The sequence below is a fragment of the Ylistrum balloti genome, unplaced genomic scaffold, assembly GCF_031769215.1.
Source record: "Ylistrum balloti isolate Yb309-2 unplaced genomic scaffold, AGI_CSIRO_Ybal_v1 Utg369856, whole genome shotgun sequence".
NCBI classification, from domain to species: domain Eukaryota; kingdom Metazoa; phylum Mollusca; class Bivalvia; order Pectinida; family Pectinidae; genus Ylistrum; species Ylistrum balloti.
Genome location: NW_026782006.1, coordinates 726,232 through 750,631, shown reverse-complemented (window position 1 = coordinate 750,631; position 24,400 = coordinate 726,232). Strand labels below are relative to the sequence as shown.

Below are 24,400 nucleotides of genomic sequence, written 5' to 3'. Positions count from 1 at the left end.
AAAAAAAAAAAAAAAAAAACACGTCTGCTTAACACGCAGAAGGTCACGAGTTCGAAACTCGTCGGAACCTGATCCTTATTTTTCTTCTATTGTTATCTTTTATTGAATGATTTCGATTGACACTTGTGCAAATTGTACATTTCGGAAAATCATTTTCATAAGGGTTTCGTGGTGTAGTGGTTATCACGTCTGCTTCTGGACTTCCGGTTTTGATTTCGTAGCGAATGGACGCTTGTCTATTAGCAGTGTTGAAATCTACATTCATCGGTGGTAAGCTAGGGTCTCTGGCCCTGTCGATTTGATTTTTGTGGAATATTGACATTTTTCATTCCCATAAATAATTGTGATGTGATATTTCCCCGATTTTCGCCGTATTTGCCATATCTCTTTTGGCAGGTACGTGCCGGGGGGGGATGGGGTCCTCTGGGCTCTCTCAGGCCGTACCTAGTGGACATAGGCGCTATACGAAAGACAATACTGTAATAATTGATGTTGTAGACAACAAATCGTTGAAAGCCTACAAAGTTATTGATGTGATAACTGAACTGTGCGGCGAAGGTTCGGTATTTGCATGCGTCCCGAAGTCCGGGAATTTGTTCGAGGTCACCCTAGAGGGTAGAGCGGGGATCAACATATTACTGGACGGTGTTTTGATTGACGGAAAAAGGTACGAATGTCATGATATCACTAAGAAGTTCACGCTGGTTAGTTTTCTACATCTTCCAGCATATATCAGTGATGATGAAATAAAAGAAAAACTTGAAATTCTTGGTGTTGATTTAGTATCCCCAATAAAACGACGTTTCTACAAAGGAACAAGTGTAGCGGATGGAACAAGATATGTACGTGTAAAGCTACCCCCTAGTTTGAAATCATTGCCATACACTATGAAGTTTGGCAAGGAATATCATCGTGTAATACATGACAATCAGTTAAAAGTGTGCTCACTGTGCTATTCTGATCAACACCTTTTCAAAGACTGTCCCCAGTTTGTTTGTTTTACATGTGGTGGTCAAGGACACTTCCGAAAAACCTGTAAAACGCAGCCGTGTACTCGCTGTGGCGAGGTGAGGTATGCATGTGATTGTGTGCGTGCAGCCAGGTGTATCGATACACTGTGTGACCGATGCGGTGTGTATAACTGCAGGTGTTTTGACACGGAGGCCAATCGTGACGACAGTGAATTGGTCGGTGAGGAGGAGTCGGCAGACGACTGGGTTGAGACGGAAGGGAAGGGACCCTCTGATGACTGTGTCAGTGTTGCTGCTGAGGCTGATAATGAAGATGCTGATATGGTGATGGATTCCAGAAGTGAAGACGGTGGTATGGCTCCTGTGGTGGAGATTAGCAGCGCTGTTGATGAGGAACACACCTGTGAGAATCTCGAAGTTAGTTTGACTGCTGAGTCATTAACTGATGATGATGATGAGGATGATGTTAGCGATGATGATGATAGTGAAGAAGGAAACTACGCGGAAGGTATTTGGAGTCAGACAGACGTCATTTTGAGTGATGAGAGGTCGAACGTTTGTGGTTCTCCTGTATACGGCGATGTTTTTCCTCTCCAAGGTATGACAGTCCAGCCAAAAATGGAGAGTGAAAAGATGGGGGATGAGAGACTTGATTCGGGTAGGCAGAGTGGTGGAAAGGGGCGCGATTGTCTAAAACAAAGGGTGGGAGACTGTGGTGTGAAGAAAAAGAAAAAGCAGAAACACAAAAAAGTTAAGAAAAATTTAGAATGAATTTTGTTTTCTTGGTTTTTCTTATGTTTACGTGTTTGTCTTTAAATATAAATGGTTTGAGAGATGTAGTCAAGATAAGGAATGTTTTTGAATATTGCAAATATAACCATTTTGATGTAATATTGCTACAAGAAACATTCTGGGATGATAATTTTGTTAATCAAATTAACCATTTGTGGGCAGGTAAGATTATTTTTAACAATAGCAATGACCACAGAAAAGGTGTTGCTATTTTGATATCAAACAATCTGAAAGATAGTTTAATTGAATTTGACGGTTATGGTGGGAGAGTCTTGCGAATAAAAATTGAAATAGAAGATATGAAATGGAATATTGTTAATATTTATGCGCCTAATATTGTGAGTGACAGAAAAGTATTTTTTGATCAGTTAAAAGATTGGCTAGTGCCTTTTACAGAGAACCTGATTACAGGGGGTGATTTCAATACAACCTTATCTACACTTGACCGTACTGGTGCTACGACACACCAGGTAAATCCCAGTGTGACTGCATTGAACAGTATAATGTTTACATGTGACGTTTACGATATTTGGCGAAAAAGAAACAGAAATTGCGCTATTTTTTCTCGTAAGATGATTAGTAATGGTAAATTATCACAAAGCCGTATAGACTACTTCTTAATTTCAAAAGGACTAGGTCCTTATGTACAGAACATTTACTACAATGATACATCTTTCAGTGATCATTGTTTTGTAGTCATGAAAGTAGACTGTGCTTTAGGAAGTAAAGGTCCTGGTATTTGGATTTTTAATAATTCATATCTATTAGAGGATGATTTTAATAACAAAATCAGATATATTATTACAGAGGCCAGAACTTGTGATTTGTATATCAGTGAACCCAAAGTCTGGTGGGACAATTTGAAATACAAAATTAAAAAGTTTTCTCAGGTCTATGGTAAAGACCGGAGTAAACGACGTAATGCTGAATTTTATAGAATTCAAAATAAGTTACAAGCGTTTTCTTGTGATATTGCTAATGGAAAAAAGTTTGATTGTGATAAGTATGAAGCGTTACGGCATAGTTTAGAAAAGTTTGAAGGCGAAAAATGTAATGGGGCAGTTTTAAGGTCAAAGGCTAAATGGGCTGTAGATGGAGACAAATGTACTGGTTACTTTTTAAGGTTAGAGAAATATAGACAAGGCTGTAATGCGATTAAAAAACTACAAAGTATAAATGGTAAAGTTGTAAGTAGTGAAGATGAGTTATCTCATGAAATATTTAATTTCCATAGTGAGTTGTATAATTGTATCAACACATCTGATGATGATATTGATCATCTTTTGTCCTATATTGATACAACAGTGACCGATGAAGATCGTGATAAGTGTGACGCATCTATCACTGTTGATGAAATTAAAGAAGCATTGTTTGGTATGTCTAAAAACAAAAGTCCTGGTTTAGACGGACTTACTGTTGAGTTTTATTGTCATTTTTTTGAGGATTTGCGTTTTGTATTTCCTCGTGTTGTTCATAGTATCTGGGAAGATAAAGAACTTTCCAGAACTATGAAACAAGGTGTTATAAATCTTGTCTATAAAAAGAAGGGTGATAAATCTTTGTTAAAACATTGGCGCCCAATTAGTCTCCTAAATGTAGACTATAAAATACTAGCCAGAGTTATGTCCAATAGACTTAAATCAGTCTTACCCTCTATTGTTTCAAGATTTCAGTCATGCTGTGTACCTGGTAGAGACATCTCTGACACTATTTTTAGTGTCCGGGATATTATTGATGTTATTGATCAGGAGAATTCTGAGGGTTACATACTTAAAATAGACCAACAGAAAGCTTTTGATCGTGTTTCACATTCATATTTGTTCAAAGTTTTACAGAAATTTGGTTTTGGGGAAAATTTTATTAATTGGGTTAAGATTTTTTATTCTAAAATCTCTAGCTGTGTTAAGTATAATGGGAATCTTACAAAGTTTTTTCCTGTGCACAATTCAGTTAGACAGGGTTGTCCGATTTCGGCTATGCTGTACGTTTTGACTGCTGAACCTTTGGGCTGTATGTTTTCAAAATCTCCTGATATTTCTGGTATCAAAGTGCCTTGTGCAAATTTCGAGTCAAAGGTATATCAACACGCTGATGATACTACCTTGACACTAAGTGACAAACAGTCTATTAGTAAAGTTTTTAACTTATTAGAAGTATATAGTAAAGGTTCAGGAGCCAAGATAAATAAAGATAAATCGGAGATCTTGTGTGTAGGTAAAGGAAGTATTTCCAATGATGAAGTGGATCAGTTAAGCATTACTGTATGTAAAAAGAGTATATGTGTACTTGGTGTTTATGTTGGTACAGATACTAATGATTGTAATATGAAGAATTGGGAGAATAAAGTTAATTCTATTAAATCTATTTTAAGGTCATGGTCTCAAAGACAGCTGACTCTACATGGAAGAGCTACTGTAATTAGTGCCTTACTTATGTCAAGGTGTTGGTATTGTATTACCTCTCAGACAATACCTTTGGTTTTTATAAATAATATTAAGAAAGCATGTATAGATTTCTTATGGAATAATGGTGCTCACCTGGTTGCCTATGATACTATAATTGGTAAAAGGGAAGTCGGGGGTCTAAATATTCCGGACATGGAATTAAAACTAAGATCGTTTAGGTTGAAATTTTTGTTCAGGTGGTTGGATAATTCCTGTAGTGCTGCTTGGAAATGTATGTGTCGATATTTCTTTAACAAAATTCTGAATTTACAGTTGGGTACAGAAGTAATTTATTGTAAATTCTCTGATAAGTACCTTAGAGTATTACCGATCGTTTATCGGGAGATGATAAAGGCATGGTATGCCTTTCAGGCTGTTAATGATGTATTTTATGAAAACAGAAACAGTTTCTTTGTATACGAACAACCATTGTTTTTTAATTCTACTATATTAAAGAATGACAATCCTGTATTTATTGATGCCTTTGCCAAGGCGGGTATTACAAAAGTGAAACATTTGACACTTGAACTTGTACCTAAGTTCCTTTCTGCTCATGCAGTAGCAGACATTGTCAGAGAATATAATGCTGACATTTCAGTGGATATTATTTTATCCGATTTTAACTTGATTATGAGTTGTATACCAGCTGAATACAAGAAAACAGTTTTAACCAGTGTTCACACAAATACTAGTACGGAGTGTCGACCTTATGTCGTGTACAAGGATGACAATGGCACCACGGTAAAGATTTTTCCCAGGTCTACTCGGGAGATTTATGCGTGTTTTATCAGACGTTGTTTTAAAAAGCCAAAGGCGGTAGATTACTGGTCAGACATTTTTGAAAATGCTGATTTGAAGCCCGTTTTTTCTATAATGTATATGCCCTTTTTGCCCTCAGATATCATTGATGTTCATTTTCGCACTGTCCACAATTCTATTTTTACTATGGACAAGTTGATGAAAATTGGTAAAGTAGATAGTGATGTTTGTCTTGTGTGTAATATAAAAAAGGAAACATTACAACATATGTACTTTGAATGTTCGGAACTGTCAGACTTCTTAGATTATATTGATATGTTAACAAGGAAGTTGCTTAAGGATGCTAACCCCACTTATATTGTTGATGTGTCTCTTAGGAAGCTGGTTCTTTTTGGTTACACTAGAAAAATCAAAGGAACAAATCATTTTTTCCTCAACTTCTTGTTAGGTGTAGTCCGTTTTTGTATTTTTAAAAGAAGAAATCTTGTAGTGAATAAAATGTCAAAGGTTGATTTGAGGAATTTTTTTATGTATACTCTTCGTAAATATTTTGACTACGTACAAATTTACTACAAGGTGAACAATAAACCGTTTCTTTTTGCCAAATACATGGTACAGAATAATCACTTGTTAGAGAAGAATAATTCTTCAGAAAGGAATTTAGTACTGTCATTGTGAATTATGTTAACGCAATATTTGAGGGTGTGTATTATAAAGCCTTTATTAGATTAAAGACACATTCTATTTTTATTCAATCTGATGGAATGATAAAATACTCACTATTTCACATTCGAAGAGACCGACATGTATTGTTTTTTAATGATTATTTGATTATCATATTATGTAAGCTATGATATTGTCATCGATCTATATATGCACTGTGAGGAACCTCCGGGGCACCAACCCCGTAGGCCCTATTTGCTGGTACATTAAAATTAATTTAAAAACAAAAAAAAAAAAAAAAATCACGTCTGCTTTACACGCAGAAGGTCACGAGTTCGAAACTCGTCGGAACCTGATCCTTATTTTTCTTCTATTGTTATCTTTTATTGAATGATTTCGATTGACACTTGTGCAAATTGTACATTTCGGAAAATCATTTTCATAAGGGTTTCGTGGTGTAGTGGTTATCACGTCTGCTTCACACGCAGAAGGTCGCGAGTTCGAACCTCGCCGAAACCTAAAAATTACATTTTTATTCTTATTACCGACATATCTTGCATTATCCTAGATCACCATTCAACTTCATCGCAAACATTAAAGTCAACTAGGAATAATCAACCTAACTTTTTCAGTAAATATAGCGAATTAAATCAACTTGACTATCAACTATTTGGATCGATCGTAAGAGTATGTGCGGTTCTGTGGTGTAGTGGTTATCACGTCTGCTTTACAGGGGTTCCGGTGATGATTTCAAGGTCAATGGACGTCGTTTGTTTACCTGTTGTATAATCGTCAAACATCGGTGGTAAGACGGGGTTTTTAACCCTACTTTTCTGACTTATATACTCATTGGATATTCGTGTTTACAACAAAATATTGATGATGTGACAATTGATTGTATTTCGTCAGTTTTTTTGACATTTTTGTTACTGGTGTTTACCGGGGCGAGATGGCGTCCCAGGACGCCTGTCGTAATAAACAAATTGAAAAAAGACACTATTTAAAAGAAAATACTGTTTGTGTTGACATTTTGGATAATAAAGTTGTGAAGGCTGGCAAGGTTATTGATACCATTACTCAGTTGTGTGGAGATGGAACCGTTTTGGCGTGTGTTCCTAAATCTTGGAACCTATACGAGGTCACTCTCGATTGCCGTGCAATGACGAACATGTTGTTGCAGGGAATTGATATTGAAGGTAGGACATATGAGTGTTATGATTTAACACAGAAGTTTCTGATGGTGAGCTTTTTATATCTACCAGCATATATATCTGATGACGATATCCTTGAAAAGCTTGAAAGTTTGGACATTGAAATTGTTTCGCCTATTAAGCGACGATTTTACCAAGGAATTCAGATAGCGGATGGTACACGATATGTTAGGGTAAAGCTTCCACCATCTCTGAAATCGTTACCCTACAGTATGAAATTTGGGAATGATTACTTTCGTGTCATACACGACAACCAGGTGAAAGTTTGCACTCTGTGTTATAGTGACCAACACCTGTTTCGTCAGTGTCCACAGTTTAAGTGCTTCCGATGCAATGCCCAGGGGCATTTCAAACGTGCATGTACGACTGAGCCATGTACCCGATGTGGTCAGGTGAGGTTTGAGTGTGATTGTTCGCGCGCGCCGAGGCGGGACAATGCCATACGATTGTGCACGGGGTGTAATCGGTATGACTGTATTTGTTTTGGTAGCCGTGAATAATGTAACAAATGCAAGGAAACGTTGGATTCGTGCAAGTGTGACATGTTTGACTGCGGTGATAACACAGGTAGCGATAACACACAGATAAATGTCGTCAGTGAGGAATTACAGGATTTGGATGGAGATGAGGAAGTTAATGCAGAGTGTATACAGGTGAATGTTCCGGTTGAGCATATTGAAAGTAATAACACGGTTTCAGAGGTTGTCACGGTCTCGCAGGTTAATCCCAACATTACTGTACCTGAAAAGTTAGAGAAGGACACAGATAAGGCAGATGGTAATCTCGCCGCTAGTGGGGATGTTTGCTTTGGTGACATCATAGATTTTGATGGCTCATGTACTCCTGTACCTATTTCTGGGTCGATGTGGCCAGATAGCAAGGGTTCTGATGTAAGTGAGGAGGACGAGGTAGAGGGTGCTCTAGTGACTGATTCCATTTTGCGTTCGCGGGAATTTTTAAAGTCACGTGTTGATTCTGGAAAGGTCCACAAACCTCAAAGGAAAAAAGAAAACTAAAAAACTTAAAAGCACTTGAATGTTTTTTGCTATTATTATGCTTAGTTTTGTATCATTTAATGTGAATGGCCTCAGAGATGTGGATAAAGTTAAAAGTGTTTTTGCACTGGTAAATAGTAATTTTTGTGATATTGCTTTCCTGCAAGAGACCTTTTGGGATGATGATTTTGTAAATCAAATAAAACATTTTTGGAATGGTAAAATTATTTATGATAACAGTACTGACCACAGAAAGGGAGTTGCGTTCCTTATTTCTAATAAATGGAAAAATAATGTTATCCAGTATGAGGGTTATGACGGGAGAGTTTTACGTTTGAAAATATCCATTGAGAATTTAGAGTGGGATTTAGTTAATGTTTATGCACCAAATGTTGATGGTGAGAGAAAAATATTTTTTGATAATTTGAAAAAGTGGTTGTCGGATGATGCAGATAAAATTATTTTTGGTGGGGATTTTAACTCCACATTCTCCAGTTTTGATAGGACTGGATTTATTGCACATCATACAACCCCAAGTCTGGCTTCATTAAAAAGCCTTATGTTTACTTACAATGTTTCTGATTTGTGGCGCAGTAGAAATAGAAATTGTTCGGTCTTTTCCCGTAAACAGGTACGTAATGGAAATTTGTCACAGAGTAGAATCGACTACTTCTTGGTTTCCAGACATTTAAGTACCTATGTGCAGAATATCTATTATAATGATACAACGTTTAGTGATCATTCATTAGTTACAATGAAATTGGATACTTGTATTGAGGAAAGAGGCCCTTGTATATGGATTTTGAACAATTGGTTTTTACTTGAATATGATTATAATGTTAAAATAAGAAATTTAATTTCTGAGGAACGGAAATGTTCATTGTTTATCGATGAACCTTCAGTGTGGTGGGATAATCTGAAATTTAAAATAAAGAGATTTTCTCAGATATATGGAAAGGATCGAAGTAAAAAACGGATGTCTGAACATTATAAAATTCAAAATAAGCTACAGGAATTTTCCTGTGATATAGCCAATGGTAAACGTTTTGATTGTACTAAATATGAAGAGCTCCGACAAAGTTTGGAAAAGTTTGAAAAAGAGAGATGTAATGGTGCTGTGTTAAGGTCTAAGTGTAAAAGGGCCGTTGATGGTGATAAAAATACCAGTTATTTTTTAAAGCTGGAGAAATATAGACAGAACTGCAATTCTATAAAATGTTCACGTGATGTTGATGGGAATATATTGACAACTGGTGATGAAATATCTAATGAAATATTCATTTTTTATAATGATTTATATAATTGTATTGAGACAAATGATGATGATATTGATGCTCTTTTATCTTTTATTGACAAAACTATCTCTGTGGAGGATAGAGATAAGTGTGACTCTGCTATTACTGTTGATGAGATACAAAAAGCTTTGTCTACTACGTCCAAATGTAAGAGTCCTGGCTTGGACGGCCTGACTGTTGAGTTTTATTGTAACTTTTTTGATGAATTGAAATATGTTTTTCCACGGGTAGTAGAAAGTATCTGGGCTGAAAAAGAATTGACAAGAACTATGAGACGAGGTGTTATTAACCTTGTATACAAGAAAAGGGGGGATAAATCTCTTCTGAAAAATTGGAGACCAATTAGTCTCCTTAATGTAGACTACAAGATCCTTGCTCGGGTAATGTCAGATCGCCTTAAGTCTGTTTTACCCTCAATCATTTCAGAATTTCAGTCGTGCTGTGTTATAGGGCGGGATATTTCGGACACCATTTTTAGCGTTCGTGATATCATTGATTTAACAAATCAAGAGGATCTTGAAGGGTACATCCTCAAAATTGATCAAGAAAAGGCTTTTGATCGTGTTAGTCATCCGTATTTATTTAAACTTTTAAAAAAATTTGGTTTTGGTGAGAATTTCGTTGATTGGATCAAGATTTTTTACACTAAAATCTCCAGTTCTGTCAAATATAATGGTAATTTGACAAATTTTATCTCTATTGGAAATTCAGTGAGACAAGGGTGTCCCATTTCGGCGATGCTTTACGTTTTGGCCGCGGAACCTCTGGGGAATATGTTTTTAAAGTCTCCAGATATTTCTGGTATCAAAGTTCCTCATAATGAATTTGAGTCTAAGGTGTATCAACACGCAGACGACACGACGTTGACACTTGGAAATAAGGAAACTTTTAAACATGTTTTTAACCTGTTAGAAGTCTACAGTAAGGGCTCTGGTGCCAAGATAAATAAAGATAAGTCCGAAATGTTATGTATTGGTAAAGGTAATATCACAATGGATGAACTTGAAAAACTACGTATCAAATTATGTGATAAGGTTATATGTGTGTTGGGTGTATTTGTCGGTATAGATATACACATGTGTAACGAAAAGAACTGGGATAGTAAAGTTGTGTCTATTAAAAATATTCTTAGAATGTGGTCGCAGAGGCAATTGACTATACAAGGAAGAGCTACTGTAATCAGTTCCTTATTGATGTCCAGGTGTTGGTATTGTCTAACTTCACAGACTATTCCTCTGTCAGTTATTAGTAATATCAAGAAATTATGTATTGATTTTTTATGGCATGGTAGATCACATTTAGTAGCCTATGACACTATAATTGGTAAAAGAAAAGAAGGTGGTTTAAATGTACCTGACATTGAATTAAAATTGAGATCTTTCAGATTAAAATTTTTATTTAGATGGTTGGACACGTCTTGTACTGCTGTCTGGAAGAATATGTGCAGCTATTTTTTCAACAAAATACTTGGTTTAAATCTTGATGCTGAAGTAATTTATTGTAAATTTCCTGATAAATATTTAAGAACAGTGCCTATTGTTTACCGCGAAATGTTGAAAGCATGGTATGCCTTTCAGGCAGTAAATAAGGTTTGTTTTAATATGGATAGCTTTTTCATTTATGAACAGCCTTTGTTTTTTAACTCTAACATTATGGACAATGAGAAACCTGTTTTTATTGAGTGTTTTGCTAAGGCGGGTATTGTAAAGGTTAAGCATCTAACGCTTGAAGTTGTGTCAAAGTTCCTCTCCTCAAGCACATTACCTAAGGTAGTAAAGAAGCTAACCCCGATATTTCTAATGATATCTTGTTATCCCATTATGAAATCTATTCCAGTCAAATATAAAGATGTGATTTTAACTAATGTACATACAAATAGAAGAACAGAGCCAGGGCTGTGTGTTACTTACAAAGATGGAAATGGGACTACTATTCAGCTACGCCCCAAAACTACTCGTGATATTTATGCTTGTTTATCCGTTATTTCTTCAAATGTCCCAAATCTTCGGGGTACTGGTCAGAAATTTTTCAGAATGTTTGTCTTCCTCGCGTTTTTTTCCATTATGTATTTGCAATTTCTACCTTGTGACATCATTGATGTTCATTTTCGTATTGTGCATAATACTATTTTTACAATGGAAAAGTTAAAGAAAATAGGGAAAGTTGACAGTGACACTTGTCTATTGTGCAATTCCGAGAAGGAAACCCTACAGCATCTGTTTGTTGAGTGTTCAGACCTTGCAGAATTTTTGGCCTACATTGACAAATTAAGTAAGAAGCTTTTCTCCGATGCTGATCAGACCTATCTTTCAGATGTTTCTCTTGGTAAACTTATACTTCTGGTTTACACTAGCAAGGTTAAACAAACAAATCATTTTTTCATCAACTTCCTTTTAGGTACAGTAAGCTTTAGCATTCTTAGAAGGCGTAATCTGGTTGTTAATGGGATGTCTAAATTAAATCTGAATGGCTTTTTTAAGTATACTTTCAGAAAGTATTTCGATTATATCAAACATTACTACCAGATGAAAAAACAATGCAGTTTGTTCAAGAAATATATTGTTGCTGACAATAAATTATTAAAGGAAGTCGACTTTTCTCTTAGTAATGTAAATTTAGCTTCCTACGTCTTATCTATATGACTATGTCAAGTTATATGTTCATCAGTATTAGTAAACATTGTATGTTTGCATCAACGCAATTTCGGAAAATCATTTCCATAAGAGTTTCGTGGTGTAGTGGTTATCACGTCTGCTTCACACGCAGAAGGTCGTGTGTTCGAACCTCGCCGAAACCTAAATATTACTTTTTTATTCTTATTACCGACATATCTTGCATTATCCTAGATCACCATTCAACTTCATCGCAAACATTAAAGTCAACTAGGAATAATCGACCTAACTTTTCAGTAAATATAGCGAATTAAATCAACTTGACTATCAACTATTTGGATCGATCGAAAGAGTATGTGCGGTTCTGTGGTGTAGTGGTTATCACGTCTGCTTTACACGCAGAAGGCCGCGAGTTCGAACCTCGCCAGAACCTCTCAGTATTTTTGCAAATGACACTATTTGGAATCCCAGATCGTCTTATTAGCCGATTGGGTGAAAGAAAAACCCAACGCCGCAGTTCAAGTTCAATACATGTCATGTCGATTCTTATCATTATAATACTTTCAATACACAGACACAGAGATGTTTACCAGCATATATATATTTAATTCTTTATCTATTTATCTGATTGGTGGCGTAAAATGATAAACCTACAATGAAAAGACAGTCGAGACAGTATTTCCGTATTGCTATACCTAAATATATCTTGTTTCATAAATAAATATTTAAAACAACTTTTATCGTAACTAGATCATTGGTCCTGTAACAACAATAACAATTTGCAATAATACACGTTTATAACATGGTAAATTAGTTTAGAAGATATTTCCTGATAACACCATGTTCCATATGCATTAGGAAACAATCTTAAGCATTAGTTATCAACCATATCAACTAAATATTACCCTTCATCAGTGATAATTCTGTTACTGAACTACCCATTCACATCTGTATTTAAACCACAAGGATTAGTCACTTTAAACCAGGGTAAATATCGCAGAAATAGCCTAAAGATTTCATGGAAATTGACAAAGCAAACAAACAGTTATAGAAATTGATGAAAGCATCAACTTCTCTATTACAATATTGCAACCAAAAATCTTGTAATACTATAAAAAGGAAATATCAATTATTTATGGAAATTCATCGATGCATCAATTTCTCTATTGCAGGATCAATGGAATTGTGAGATTGATTTCATATCATTTTATTATTATTTTGTTTTTACCTGATGTTGTTTTAATCGTTTTCAAATTGAGGAGTCTTCGGGGCCCCGACCATAAAACCGTTTATAGTCCTCATTATTATGCATCTCGTATATCTCCGTGATGTTTATCTTATTGTCAGAAGTAGACACCTCTCATGGAAATTGTGATACTGGAAAAGAAAATTCGTCAACGTTTCTGTGAGAATGACCGTAGGTCGAGAAAATATGAATGTTACCATCGAGAATAGCAAAATAAATTCACAACAGAGAAAAGCGATAATTACGCTTATGTCGTATAGGAATGTTACTATATTCTTATTGGTGGTATATTTAAAGACCAGTTTTGATGATGTTGGCAGTATACAGTTTTTTTTTATGTGGTCATTGGTGTTGTTTTAGTGTATTAGTTTATATCTTTGAGAAGGTATAACCTTGATGAGGTAGACAACTTGATGTCTCGTTATTTTTTTCGGAATTGGGTTTGGAACTGTGTTGTAGATTAACATTTGTTCAGTCTCGAATTTGTGTCTACCTACAAAAATCGGGCTGAACTGGAAGTAGGATTTCCTTATTGTCAACACGAGTTCGTGTTGTGAATCTGTTCCGGGTGGGGTTTAGCTGAGACGTGACAATTTGAGTAGGTATTCATAAAAATTCAAAACATTAAACCTCGCTAAATTTGTTTTAGCCTTGTTGAAAAAGAAAAAAATATCATCTGAAATATAAATAATAAAAGTATCAATTCCAAGCGAATTTCTATGTTATTTATTGTCTCTTTGACATGTGGTGAATAGTATATTAATTCTTATTTAGCACTTGTATATTAATGGAACTTAATCATCGATGAGCTGTCTATGAAAGATGAATACAACAGAGGTTAATTGATACACATAAGTAACGGATCACATAAGTGGGTAGCTGGCCATTGTAGCAATTCCACACTGATTATTTTTGTTCCGAGACATCATCACATAACCACCGTCTCCCCACTGCGTCCCCCAACTACAATATCGAAACAAACATTTCGTTAACTTCATATTAATTTATTTCTGTGACTGTTTTTTCTTTTGCTTTTGCAACAAATCATTAAACTTTTCAAACGCTCTATGGCTTTTACATGTCTGTCAGATGAACTTAATAGGACCTTTTATAGAATCTAATAAAGACAATGCATTTTGCAATCTTATACAGAAAAGAAGGAATGCTTCCATATTCCATAGACATGCCGGACATACAACTAAAAATAAAATGCATTATTTTCCCGTTTAACTTTGTCTGCATCAATTATAATCATATGGTGAAAAATTTACAGAAAATAATTAAAATGACTGAAGATATCAATCCTTACCTATTTTTGACTATCCACATGTCATTGCCGTTGAGAGTGCCGTATCCTACAACCAGTACGCCATGGTCAAGATTGGTTGGACTACACTGAGGCTCGTCATAAACTCCTAATAAGATAAAAATTGGTTACCTCAACAGTCCCGTGGATAAGAATCCCTCCCTTGGTTGATGTTTGAACAATTTTGACAGTAATAGATATAGTATATGATATATTCTCCTAACCTTATAGATATAATTCCAGACCCTTAGCACTCAATGTTATGAATTTATTCAATGTATCAGACTTTTGATCATTTTAATTAGATTCTTCAAAAGGAAATAAAAAATATTTGATTTTGCGTTCTTGATATATCAATTATTTATTATAATTATGAACTAGGTGTCGGGACCGTTGCTGAGAGAAGCCGGGTACCACGTACACATGCCAATGGCGACAAAGAGAACATTATCTAAAATAACATCTTCAGTTTACCCTTCTAACGAGTTACAACACTTGTATCTATAATACACACATATTGACCGAGGCTTAGGCATTCATGCCAACTCCCTGTGTACAAAAAATAGTTTCACAGTCAATCTAGGAAAACAATTGAAATACGTATGGCACACCACTTACCGCCCGCGTATAGCTGAAATGAGGTATGACTTGCGTCTATGGCAACGGATATAGGTCCAACGGTGGCCACGGCCGCTAGCAATCCTAGTTCAAATCCGGCTGGTATTCCGACGATACCTGAGCAGGTCGCTACCGTCTTAGACGAGTCGTACATACAATCCCCGTCCTGTATGTTTTAAGTTATAATGGATACACATTCCTCTATAGGTTACCATGACAATAACAGTAACTTCTTAACATGTCAATGAAATAATATTTAAGTAAATCACTTAATTCTAATTTATAGCTATTTCTTTGTAAACATAATTTAGTGCGAAATTATATATTAATATTTTCAAATCTATATCAAATAAAGTAAAAAGGAAATACTGTAAATGAATTTAAATTTGCGAATGATGGTTTATGAGATATATGGACACCGATATTGGTTACGGAATCAGCACGACTATCATCAAGAGTTATTTTCGTACAAATAATCATGAGAGATTTAATTTGTGATTGATTTTTCCTCGCGTATTAAATATTAGTGATTTAAAACACTCATTATTTAAATTGAATAGCAATATATCTATGTATGTATGTGTATATCGCAGGAAGGAATTCTGAGATATCAATTGTTTGATAACCTATTCATGTAATATCGTGTAATGTAATTGCATACAACAAAACAACATGTCAACTATTGAATGAACAGCCAGTTTTTTTTATTTTATTCTTTTCATTAGTAAATGTAGATTATACCTGGGCGGTGTAGGGGTAGTCGAATTCCGATTCTATGCCGTAGGTCTCTACGTACTTGAAGGCGTTGTCCATAAGACCGCCATTACAGCCGTTGTTACCAAAACTGGTAGAACAGTCATTCAACTGCTGTTCACTTAGAGATACTAAAATCCCCGTCTTCTTGAAATGCTGTCCCTCGAGAGAACCGGTCTGAAAAACAACGTAACAATATAACACATCAAGCCTACAAAAGTTTCAGGTTTAATCCAAATATTTCATAATCTGATATATCACGTATTTCTGCATATATGTTTCAACATCACTATTTTCAGCTTTTTTCATTACTTATATAGAATGCTCGTCTAACTGAATTCAAAATTAAACAATATCATCCATATAAAAATTGGTGTAAGTTGAATACAATATTCAATTAAGCACTGGTGAAATTTGTTTCCTTTTTTGACACTATATGATGTTGGAATGCACGTCTTGTTAACTATGTAGGCAGTTAATACTTACTGCACTAAATGCCCAGCAATCTCCGCACACACCCTAAATAGCAAGAAAAATTTGTAAATAAAAATTACAAACATTGATCTATATACAGCTTAAGTGATATCTAAAACACCAAAACGTAGACTCCTGAAAAGGTTCAGGTAGAATAAGACCAGGTATTTCGGAATAGCAAGCGTCTTTTGCTTCACCGACGACACTTGCCATGTATATCGATGACTATCACCATAATCTACACCGCAAGGCAAGGTGGCCAAAGAGCAAAACATTAAATCATGTGATATAAGAGTAAACATATATACAGGTATGTAGATCTGCGTCTTCCTATCACAGTATTATAAATGAAAATAGTCAAGTGTTCCATTCGATACACCATGGTGGTCTACTAATTATTAGTGCAATATAATGGAATACTGGTGTAATGTAGTGAAAATTGTTGTTACTAAAGCTATAGTACTACAGGCCATATATTTTCCTGTTATATGCTGACAAACTTCTCTGACATACTTCTCTGAGTTCATATATCAATTAACTGGTACTAATGTTCCCACAGCATCACAGCATGTACATCCCCATAACGTGACAAAAGTCTTACAGGACATTTTGGATTGGAATGCTCTCCAGGGCACCTCGGCAGCCACTGCCCACCGTCTTTCCTCCGAATCCTATTTTTTTTTTTTTTTTTTTAATCAGTTCCTAAAACAATTTTTGTTTCATTTGAAAATATGAATTCCTCCAGTCAACTGTCCATGTAAGACGAGATTTGCACCAAGCCCTGTTCACGACTGATATGATTTTTTCCTCTGACAACTCTACTTTTATAATCATACTGTCTCAAGCGGCGTTTCACAGTACTCTCTGACAACTTTACCTGTGTTTCATTATAAATCTTATTCGTTACATCTCTCAGAATCATCCGTCTATTTAACTTTGAAATACCTACTAATTTCCGATAATTTTTTTCGGTCTCCCTGTCCGACGGCAGATTCAATCGATCCACGATTACGTTTTTAAAAAACTATGAAATTAAAGATAGATCCATGTAAAGAATGTCTCTGGTGTGGGCACTGTCACCATCGTCACTTAATTCTAAAATCGCATTTTTGATACTAGTTTCATCTCTGTTCGTCTCGGCGTCTCCATTTTACAGACGACACATAACAAATCAAGGTTACATAAGAAACGGTGCAGGGCAAAACTCTTACCTATTAAACTTTGAAGGGGCTATGTAACCTGAAAAATAATACTTAATCGTTGACTAATGGAAAATTTACAGATAACGGCGGCCATTTTTGGGAAAGACTTTTGACCTTTTGCTGTATGTTAGGTCCAACACAATACTTATTCAAATCTATTGATATATAGGAAACTAAGTGTTTTTTTTTGCTTTTTTTTTTTTTTTTTAATTTCCGTTTTTACAAATACCTTAAACACGAGGTTTTCCTCAGTTATTTTTCAGCTTTTTTTCGTAAGTAGTTGTTTCCCTAATCATGATCTAGTCTTATCAAAATCCGATTCCTGAAAAACCAAGATGCATTTTCTTGATTCAAGTCTCTCACCTGGTTTTTTACTTCCGTAACGTAACCAAGCGTTCTCCAGTCGACTTCTTCTGGAGCCATGACGTTGTTCGGCCTTAGGAATGTTGAAGTCATACTTTGGTTGCTTTTCCGCATCATACTCGTGCTGAGCCATTTTGAATATTCTGCAGAGTCCTTGTAATTCAGTGAGATGAAAATAAAGGTGTGCACATCAGAAACAAATTACTACTTTATATATGCTTAGACAACAAAATATGATTTTGTAAAAAAAAAAAAATACTTTTTCCAAGTATCGATGACCTTTGACTCAGTGACCTTGAATCTTGGGAAACAAAATCATTGAATCATTTCCTTAAACTTTAAATGCAAATACCTCTATATAAAATTGACGATTTTCAAACGATTTGGCATTCTTTTGATATTTCTGTTCTTAAACTATAACCGAAAATTGCCCCAGTACTGGATGTCAAACGGTAAGTCCAGAGAAAACGAAGTTTGCAATTTTGCAAGAGCTACACATTGAAATTACGACCAAATCTAGTACTTACTTCATTTCATTTCTCCCAAGAGAGAACAATTTAATAATATTATCGTTTTAGTTATTTTGCAATTCTGATGAAAACTTTTGATCTTAAGAAGATCAAAATCTGAAAAAGTTAACAGACGACGGACAAATATGCCTTTATTTTTGATACTGAGAAAACGTAATATATGCCCATCTTCTGAACAATCCTTTCTCTCTATAATGCAAAAAAGCATGCGGTTGGCTATATTAGCTTGGTCAATATGATTTACTGAAAAGAAATTTGCTTTCTTAAATCTTCTATACTTACCTACGTCATATGGTCCTATATATTACTGTATATGGATTACTTAGGCCATATCAAAATTACTTCTTTGCTTCAAATAAAACAAACCATGTCAGTAAATTGGTTGACTCCAAGAAAGAAGTTCTTCTGTCCAGATACATACAGCTTGTTATGTTCTTCTATAATCTGAATGTTTGTCCTGAATATCTCGAACCTCCTCAACTCTTCTAGGACGGTTGGGTATATCTTGTCTGAAATATGAGATTTTACTACATTCCTTTACTCAAACCAATAGACATTCTTAATACCTAACACAAGAGATTTTACACACTTTAAATACATGTATGTTTCAGTATCTGTACTGTGCTAACAATTGGTTTCGGAATAGATATCGTTTTCTAAGTTTTGTTAATATTTCACATATATCTTGAATAAATCCTCAGCATTTTGTCGATGGATAATCGTACAAAAAGCTGCTGATTCTAAAATGAAAATTAGCTTCCACATAAATCCCCAAATCCCTTTTGTGTTTATTGTAAAACATTAACTTCTTCTTCCGTCTTCTTTACCGAGAAATCGAGTATTAACAGCAGTTAATGAATCATCAACACGCATATCTTAGGGTATTGCCAATTGTTTCAGCCATGTCATAATGTAAAATCATGTATATCTATGCTCTTAATAATGATAACACTGATTCACGAAATCGGGGGAAATCGGATGTCAGCCGATACAGTTGGTTCGGTCTTGTGACTGTCGACGCGTTACTTAAAGCTTTGTCAACTTTCTATGCTTTACATCATCACAAAGAAACCACCGTATGGAAGTTTATGTGCAACATCTCTATTAAGTGTTGGTTTTGTTAGATATTTTGTAATATCCTCTACTCTTTCCATATATTAATTTATATTAGTTTAAAATTCAACTGAGTATATCTGCAGATTTTTTAAAAAGTTCTATATAGGACGTCATGTGAGCAGGACAAAAATGGCATTTTCCCAGGAGGATGGGGATCATTGTTATTCTAAACTAGGAAATACGATTTCATTTGTTATCATTATTATCATTTGTTCTTTATAACTGCCTCTGTAGGTATTTAATTTTATGATTCGAAGGTATGAATTAATCCTATCGATACCAGAATCTACATAAATCTCTAGCTGATATTCTGTTATGATTCACCTGCCTATTGACTTACATAAACACAAATCCTCACTTCCCTTCTCGCATTATTGTTTACTTCCTTGTGACCTTTACCTTGAGACTGTCTGCACTGTTGGACAGATGCAGTGTTTGCTGAAACCTTCCCAACTGTGACCGAATTTGATATTGGGTAGTGATATTGTAACCCACCGGGTAGCGATCGGTAACTTCTTCATACGTACACATTGTAACCACTTGAGAAGCTTCTCAAATGTTAAAATTAATCTGCATTTTATTTCTCGTGAAGTGGGATATCTATTTGTACTCAATCTTATCTCAATTAAGACCTCGAGTTACCGGTTTATTTTTTACGTTGTGTTGTGGAGGTGTTGTAGTCTATATTTCTCATATTCTTTCTGCCTAACGCCATTTTGATTTAGAATTTCAATTTGATAATACATTTTTCATCAAATCTGACATTGTTGATATCCTTAAGTCCTTAAATGTAGGTAAATCCATGGGATATGATAAAAACAGTCACCAAATGTTAAAAAATACTGTTCTTTCTGTGTGTGTCATTTCCGCTATTTCTTATTTTCAGAAAGTCTTTTGGTCAAGGAATACATCATAATTCCTGGAAAAAAGCACTGGTCGTGCCCATTTTCAAGAATGGCGATAAACAGCGTCCCAGTTATAATTATAGACCTATAGCCTTAATAAAAAAAAGTCACTAAATCTCTACACAATTATTTAATAGACAATTCTTTAATATATAAATACCAATCTGGATTCCAGCCAGGTCATTCCACAGTTCATCAACTAATTAAAATTTATCATAATGTATGTAAAAATTTAGAAAACCGTAAACTCTCCTGTGGAATCACTGGAACTCTCTCAAACTGGCTATCCGATTACGCTGATAATCGTTCCCAACAAGTCTTTATTCATAATGTTACTTCTAGTATCAAAACAACAAATGCTGATGTACCACAGGGGTTTGTCTTAGGTCCACTTCGTTTTCTTTTGTATATGAATGATATAACGGATCATGTTGACAGTCTTTCCCGCCTATTTGCTGATGATACTTCCCTTTCTGTCTCTTCCCACTCCCCAATCGAAATGGAAACCACCACTAACAGAGATATTGAAACAATTCAATACTGGGCAGAAAAATTGGCTTGTAAAGTTTAATGCCAATAAAACGGAAGCACTTCTTATTTGAAATACCAATCCGGAACTTGACAAAAATAAGTTTTTAATAGATATCGATTTTATTGAGCGTTATAAATATTTAGGTATTTTCCTAGATGCTGGTTGTAAATGGACTCATCATATTGATAACATTTGTAAAAATGTCACGTTGCATATTGGGTTACTTCGAAAGTTAGAATATACTTTGAATCGTAAGACTTTAGATAGAATTTACCTTACTTTCATACTGCCTCTACTTGACTATTGTTGTGAAGTTTGGAACGGATGTACGATTGCGGATGCTGATAAACTAGGAAAAATACAGCTTGAAGCGGCGCGTATTGTCACTGGTCTGCTATCATTTGCTAGCAGAGTATCTCTTTATTTTGAAACTGGTTGGGAAGTCTTATCTAAACGACACATTCGCCGCAAACTTCAACTTTTCAATAAAATTCACAACAATATGTTCCCCCTCATACCTTACAGACCTTCTCCCCCATTAGTATCTTCATTAACTCAGTATCATTTGACAAACTCTGAAAATTATCTATTCCTAATTTTCGTTTACAATCTACACTCAGTTCTTCTATACCTTTTACGTTAAGGTTGTGGAATGATCTAGTCATTAATATTAAAACTGCGACCACTTTAAAGATCTTCAAAAACCGTCTCTCTCAACAAGATAAAACATTTAATGTTCCTAATGTCTAGCTAGTTGGAGATCGTAAGCTAAATATTTTATTAACCAAACTCCGCCATATATGTTCATCGTTTCTTATTTGCATGTAGTAGATTTAATTACCAACGTCTGGCCATGTTCAGAAACCTTCATAAATATTTACCGTTAAGTTTAGATGAATTATTATTTGGTAATGAAGACTACTCAAGTGATGATAACAAGTACATATTGAGTACGCGCCGGTTTAGATAGGTCATGTTCCATGCTCTTGTGTCATTCTATAAAATCGCATAATTATTTCTTTCAAATTAGTTTAATTTGGTTTCCGAATTTCCATGGCTTGCGAGCATGCTTATGTTGTGTGATAACATGATTCGGTTGGTGCGGTTAAATGTAATATATAGCGTAAGATATATTTAAGATGTATTTTGTAAGAATGTATTTATCTAACCATGAAATTTGAGTAAATCTCTCTCTCTCTCTCTCTCTCTCTCTCTCTCTCTCTCTCTCTCTCTCAATTAAAGATAATATGTATATAATTATTTTGTGCCATCTTGAAATGTGTATGCATATTTCTTTTCTTCTAAAGGAAATGGCATTAATAATGTTATTGTAACTTGTGCCCAATCCTTTCGCTTAACGGCAATAAAATATGTTTAAACTACAATAAATACAAATCTAACGATATCCTTCAGATTTTTTTCATATAGGAGAATGATGCATCAAACCAAATTTTGACGAACATTTGAAGTAACATGTAAACAAAACAATAAAGAAAACACCAAATAGAGTCTTAGCTCGTCAGGTAGTCTTTAGGGGGGAAACGTCTGAACAGGGTTGGAACTCCCGAGTGAAGCTTACAGCAACCTGCAGTCTGATTCCGTGTTTAATCTTTAGAACACGTGTAGTACTCGGACGGACAAACGGACATGCAAACCAATTCCAGTCTACTCTATTCTTACGTAGCGAGGTAAGTGGGGTTGACTTGTGATAAAATACAATAAAACTATCTGAATTTAAAACTATCTTGCTAAAGAACATATACATTCAGTTCATTACCGTATTTTCCCTGGAACTCCACAAAACTGACGCTATACGGTGAAAGATCAGTAGGTACGTCCTGTAGGATCTGTGATGATTGATACCATCCCTGAACGTTTGGAAAGGCTGAGGCAATCGGCAACAAACAACATAGAAAGAGCAACATCGTATCTGGAAAGTGAAAATAAGTACGAGGTCTTACTCGTATGGATGATTATGTGATTAACTTAACTTGGTTGGTATTATCAAAGCTGGTGATGAACACTGTTGGGATTCAGAACCGAGACAGGTAAGTCAAACAAATATGTCACTTCCCGAATAGGTTTGTTCGGCGTCTTGAGATAACATTAGTGATATAATAACAATTCCTACATTAATTTTCATAAAAAGGTAATTCAGTTATGTTATACTTTTCCTCTTTGTTTTAGTCAAACACTTACCAATAAAAGCGATGTCTGGCTTGACGGGGACAAATGTACTTTTTCCTTGTGACGTGCACCTGCAGTGTCTAGTCGTGTGACTATACCCGAATACACACAACCCAGTTGGCTCTGTCTTGTGACTGTCTACGCGTTACTTAAAGCTTTGTCAACTTTCTATGCTTTATATCATCACAAAGAAAACACCGTATGGAAGTTTATGTGCAACATCTCTATTATGTGTTGGTCTTGAAAGATATTTTGTAATATCCTCTACTCTTTCCATATATTACTTTATATTAGTTTTAGCTTAGTTTTAAGTTTAAATTTCAAATGAGTATATCTGCAGATTTTTTAAAACGTTCTATATAGGAAGTCATGTGAGCAGGACAAAAATAGCATTTTCCCAGGAGGATGGGGATCATTGTTACTCTAAACTAGGAAATACGATTTCATTTGTTATCATTATTATTATTTGTTCTTTATAACTGCCTCTGTAGGTATTTAAGTTTATGATTCGAAGGTATGAATTAATCCTATCGATACCAGAATCTACATAAATCTCTAGCTGATATTCTGTTTTGATTCACTAGCCTAATCACTTTCATAAACACAAATCTACTCAACCACGCCAGTGTAAATCATAGTTTTTGCATCTTAATCTACATATCACAAAAACAGTTTGAGCTTCTGTCTACACAGTTTACACGTTTAAATCGGAAGCAATAAACAGAAGCTCAATTCAAAACCGAACGGTGATATATATATAGTGTGAGCGTTATCTGGTTTATAACTGTATTTAATTGGGACAGTCAATTATACACGTACAATTTACAGACTACGAAGGTTACCAGATTTATTTCTCTTTCGATGGATTTATGCTATTATAGTTGGTTAGAAAAACTCTCATTGAGTTGTTTTTTTACATAAACAACAACACTTTTGTTTTCAATCTATTTAAATGATCTAGAATCTTATCTTGCTGAGAGAAATGTGCATTGTCTCGAAACAGTTGACAAACTTTGTATTGACAATGTTGGATTATATCTCAAACTCTTCATTATCTTATATGCAGATGATACCGTCCTGTTATCAGAATCACCAGATGGTTTACAGTTTGCTTTAAATGAATTTGAACAATATTGTAATACTTGGAAGTTAACTAATCAACCCCCGAACAACTATGTAACGTAGAATTGGAAATACATGAAGGGTATACCTACCTTAGTATTTTCTTTAATGGTAGTTTTTTTTAAAGCAAGGAAAAATTTGTTGAACAGGCACAGAAATCACTTTTTGCTGTCTATAAAAAATTAAGAAATATTTCATTACCAGTTGATTTGCAATTGAAAATATTTGATTCAGTTATCATGCCAGTTCTCCTGTATTCAACAGAAATATGAGGTTTTGAAAATACCAATATTATAGAGAAAAT

At 34.9% G+C, this 24,400-nt stretch overlaps 1 protein-coding gene and 3 non-coding genes across 4 annotated transcripts; 3 read left to right on the top strand and 1 right to left on the bottom strand.

Moving 5' to 3' along the window:
* The first annotated feature begins 6,075 nt into the window (after positions 1–6,075).
* Positions 6,076–6,148, top strand: Trnav-cac (transfer RNA valine (anticodon CAC)). The gene has a single exon. It is a non-coding gene; the product is annotated as a tRNA-Val (tRNA).
* A 5,706-nt stretch (positions 6,149–11,854) lies between these two features.
* On the top strand, positions 11,855–11,927 carry Trnav-cac (transfer RNA valine (anticodon CAC)). Its single transcript has one exon. It is a non-coding gene; the product is annotated as a tRNA-Val (tRNA).
* Positions 11,928–12,102: 175 nt separating this feature from the next.
* Trnav-uac (transfer RNA valine (anticodon UAC)) lies at positions 12,103–12,175 on the top strand. Its single transcript has one exon. It is a non-coding gene; the product is annotated as a tRNA-Val (tRNA).
* A 1,676-nt stretch (positions 12,176–13,851) lies between these two features.
* Positions 13,852–22,712, bottom strand: LOC132545752 (procathepsin L-like). Its single transcript, XM_060209441.1, has 8 exons — positions 22,565–22,712; positions 18,601–18,743; positions 17,705–17,857; positions 16,152–16,184; positions 15,654–15,842; positions 14,913–15,078; positions 14,298–14,403; positions 13,852–13,951 (listed from the first exon to the last, which is right to left on the bottom strand). The coding sequence occupies exons 1-8, from the start codon at positions 22,710–22,712 to the stop codon at positions 13,852–13,854; spliced, it is 1,038 nt and encodes a 345-aa protein (XP_060065424.1).
* Between the last annotated feature and the right edge of the window lie 1,688 nt (positions 22,713–24,400).

Excerpts from the sequence above, each read along its gene's own strand:
- LOC132545752 (XM_060209441.1), bottom strand. The coding sequence starts at position 22,712 with ATGTTGCTCTTTCTATGTTGTTTGTTGCCGATTGCCTCAGCCTTTCCA. Across the intron at positions 17,858-18,600 it reads TCAACCAATTTACTGACATG|GACTCTGCAGAATATTCAAA; the intron begins GTTTGTTTTATT and ends CTGAATTACAAG. Across the intron at positions 15,079-15,653 it reads ACTACCCCTACACCGCCCAG|GACGGGGATTGTATGTACGA; the intron begins GTATAATCTACA and ends TAAAACATACAG.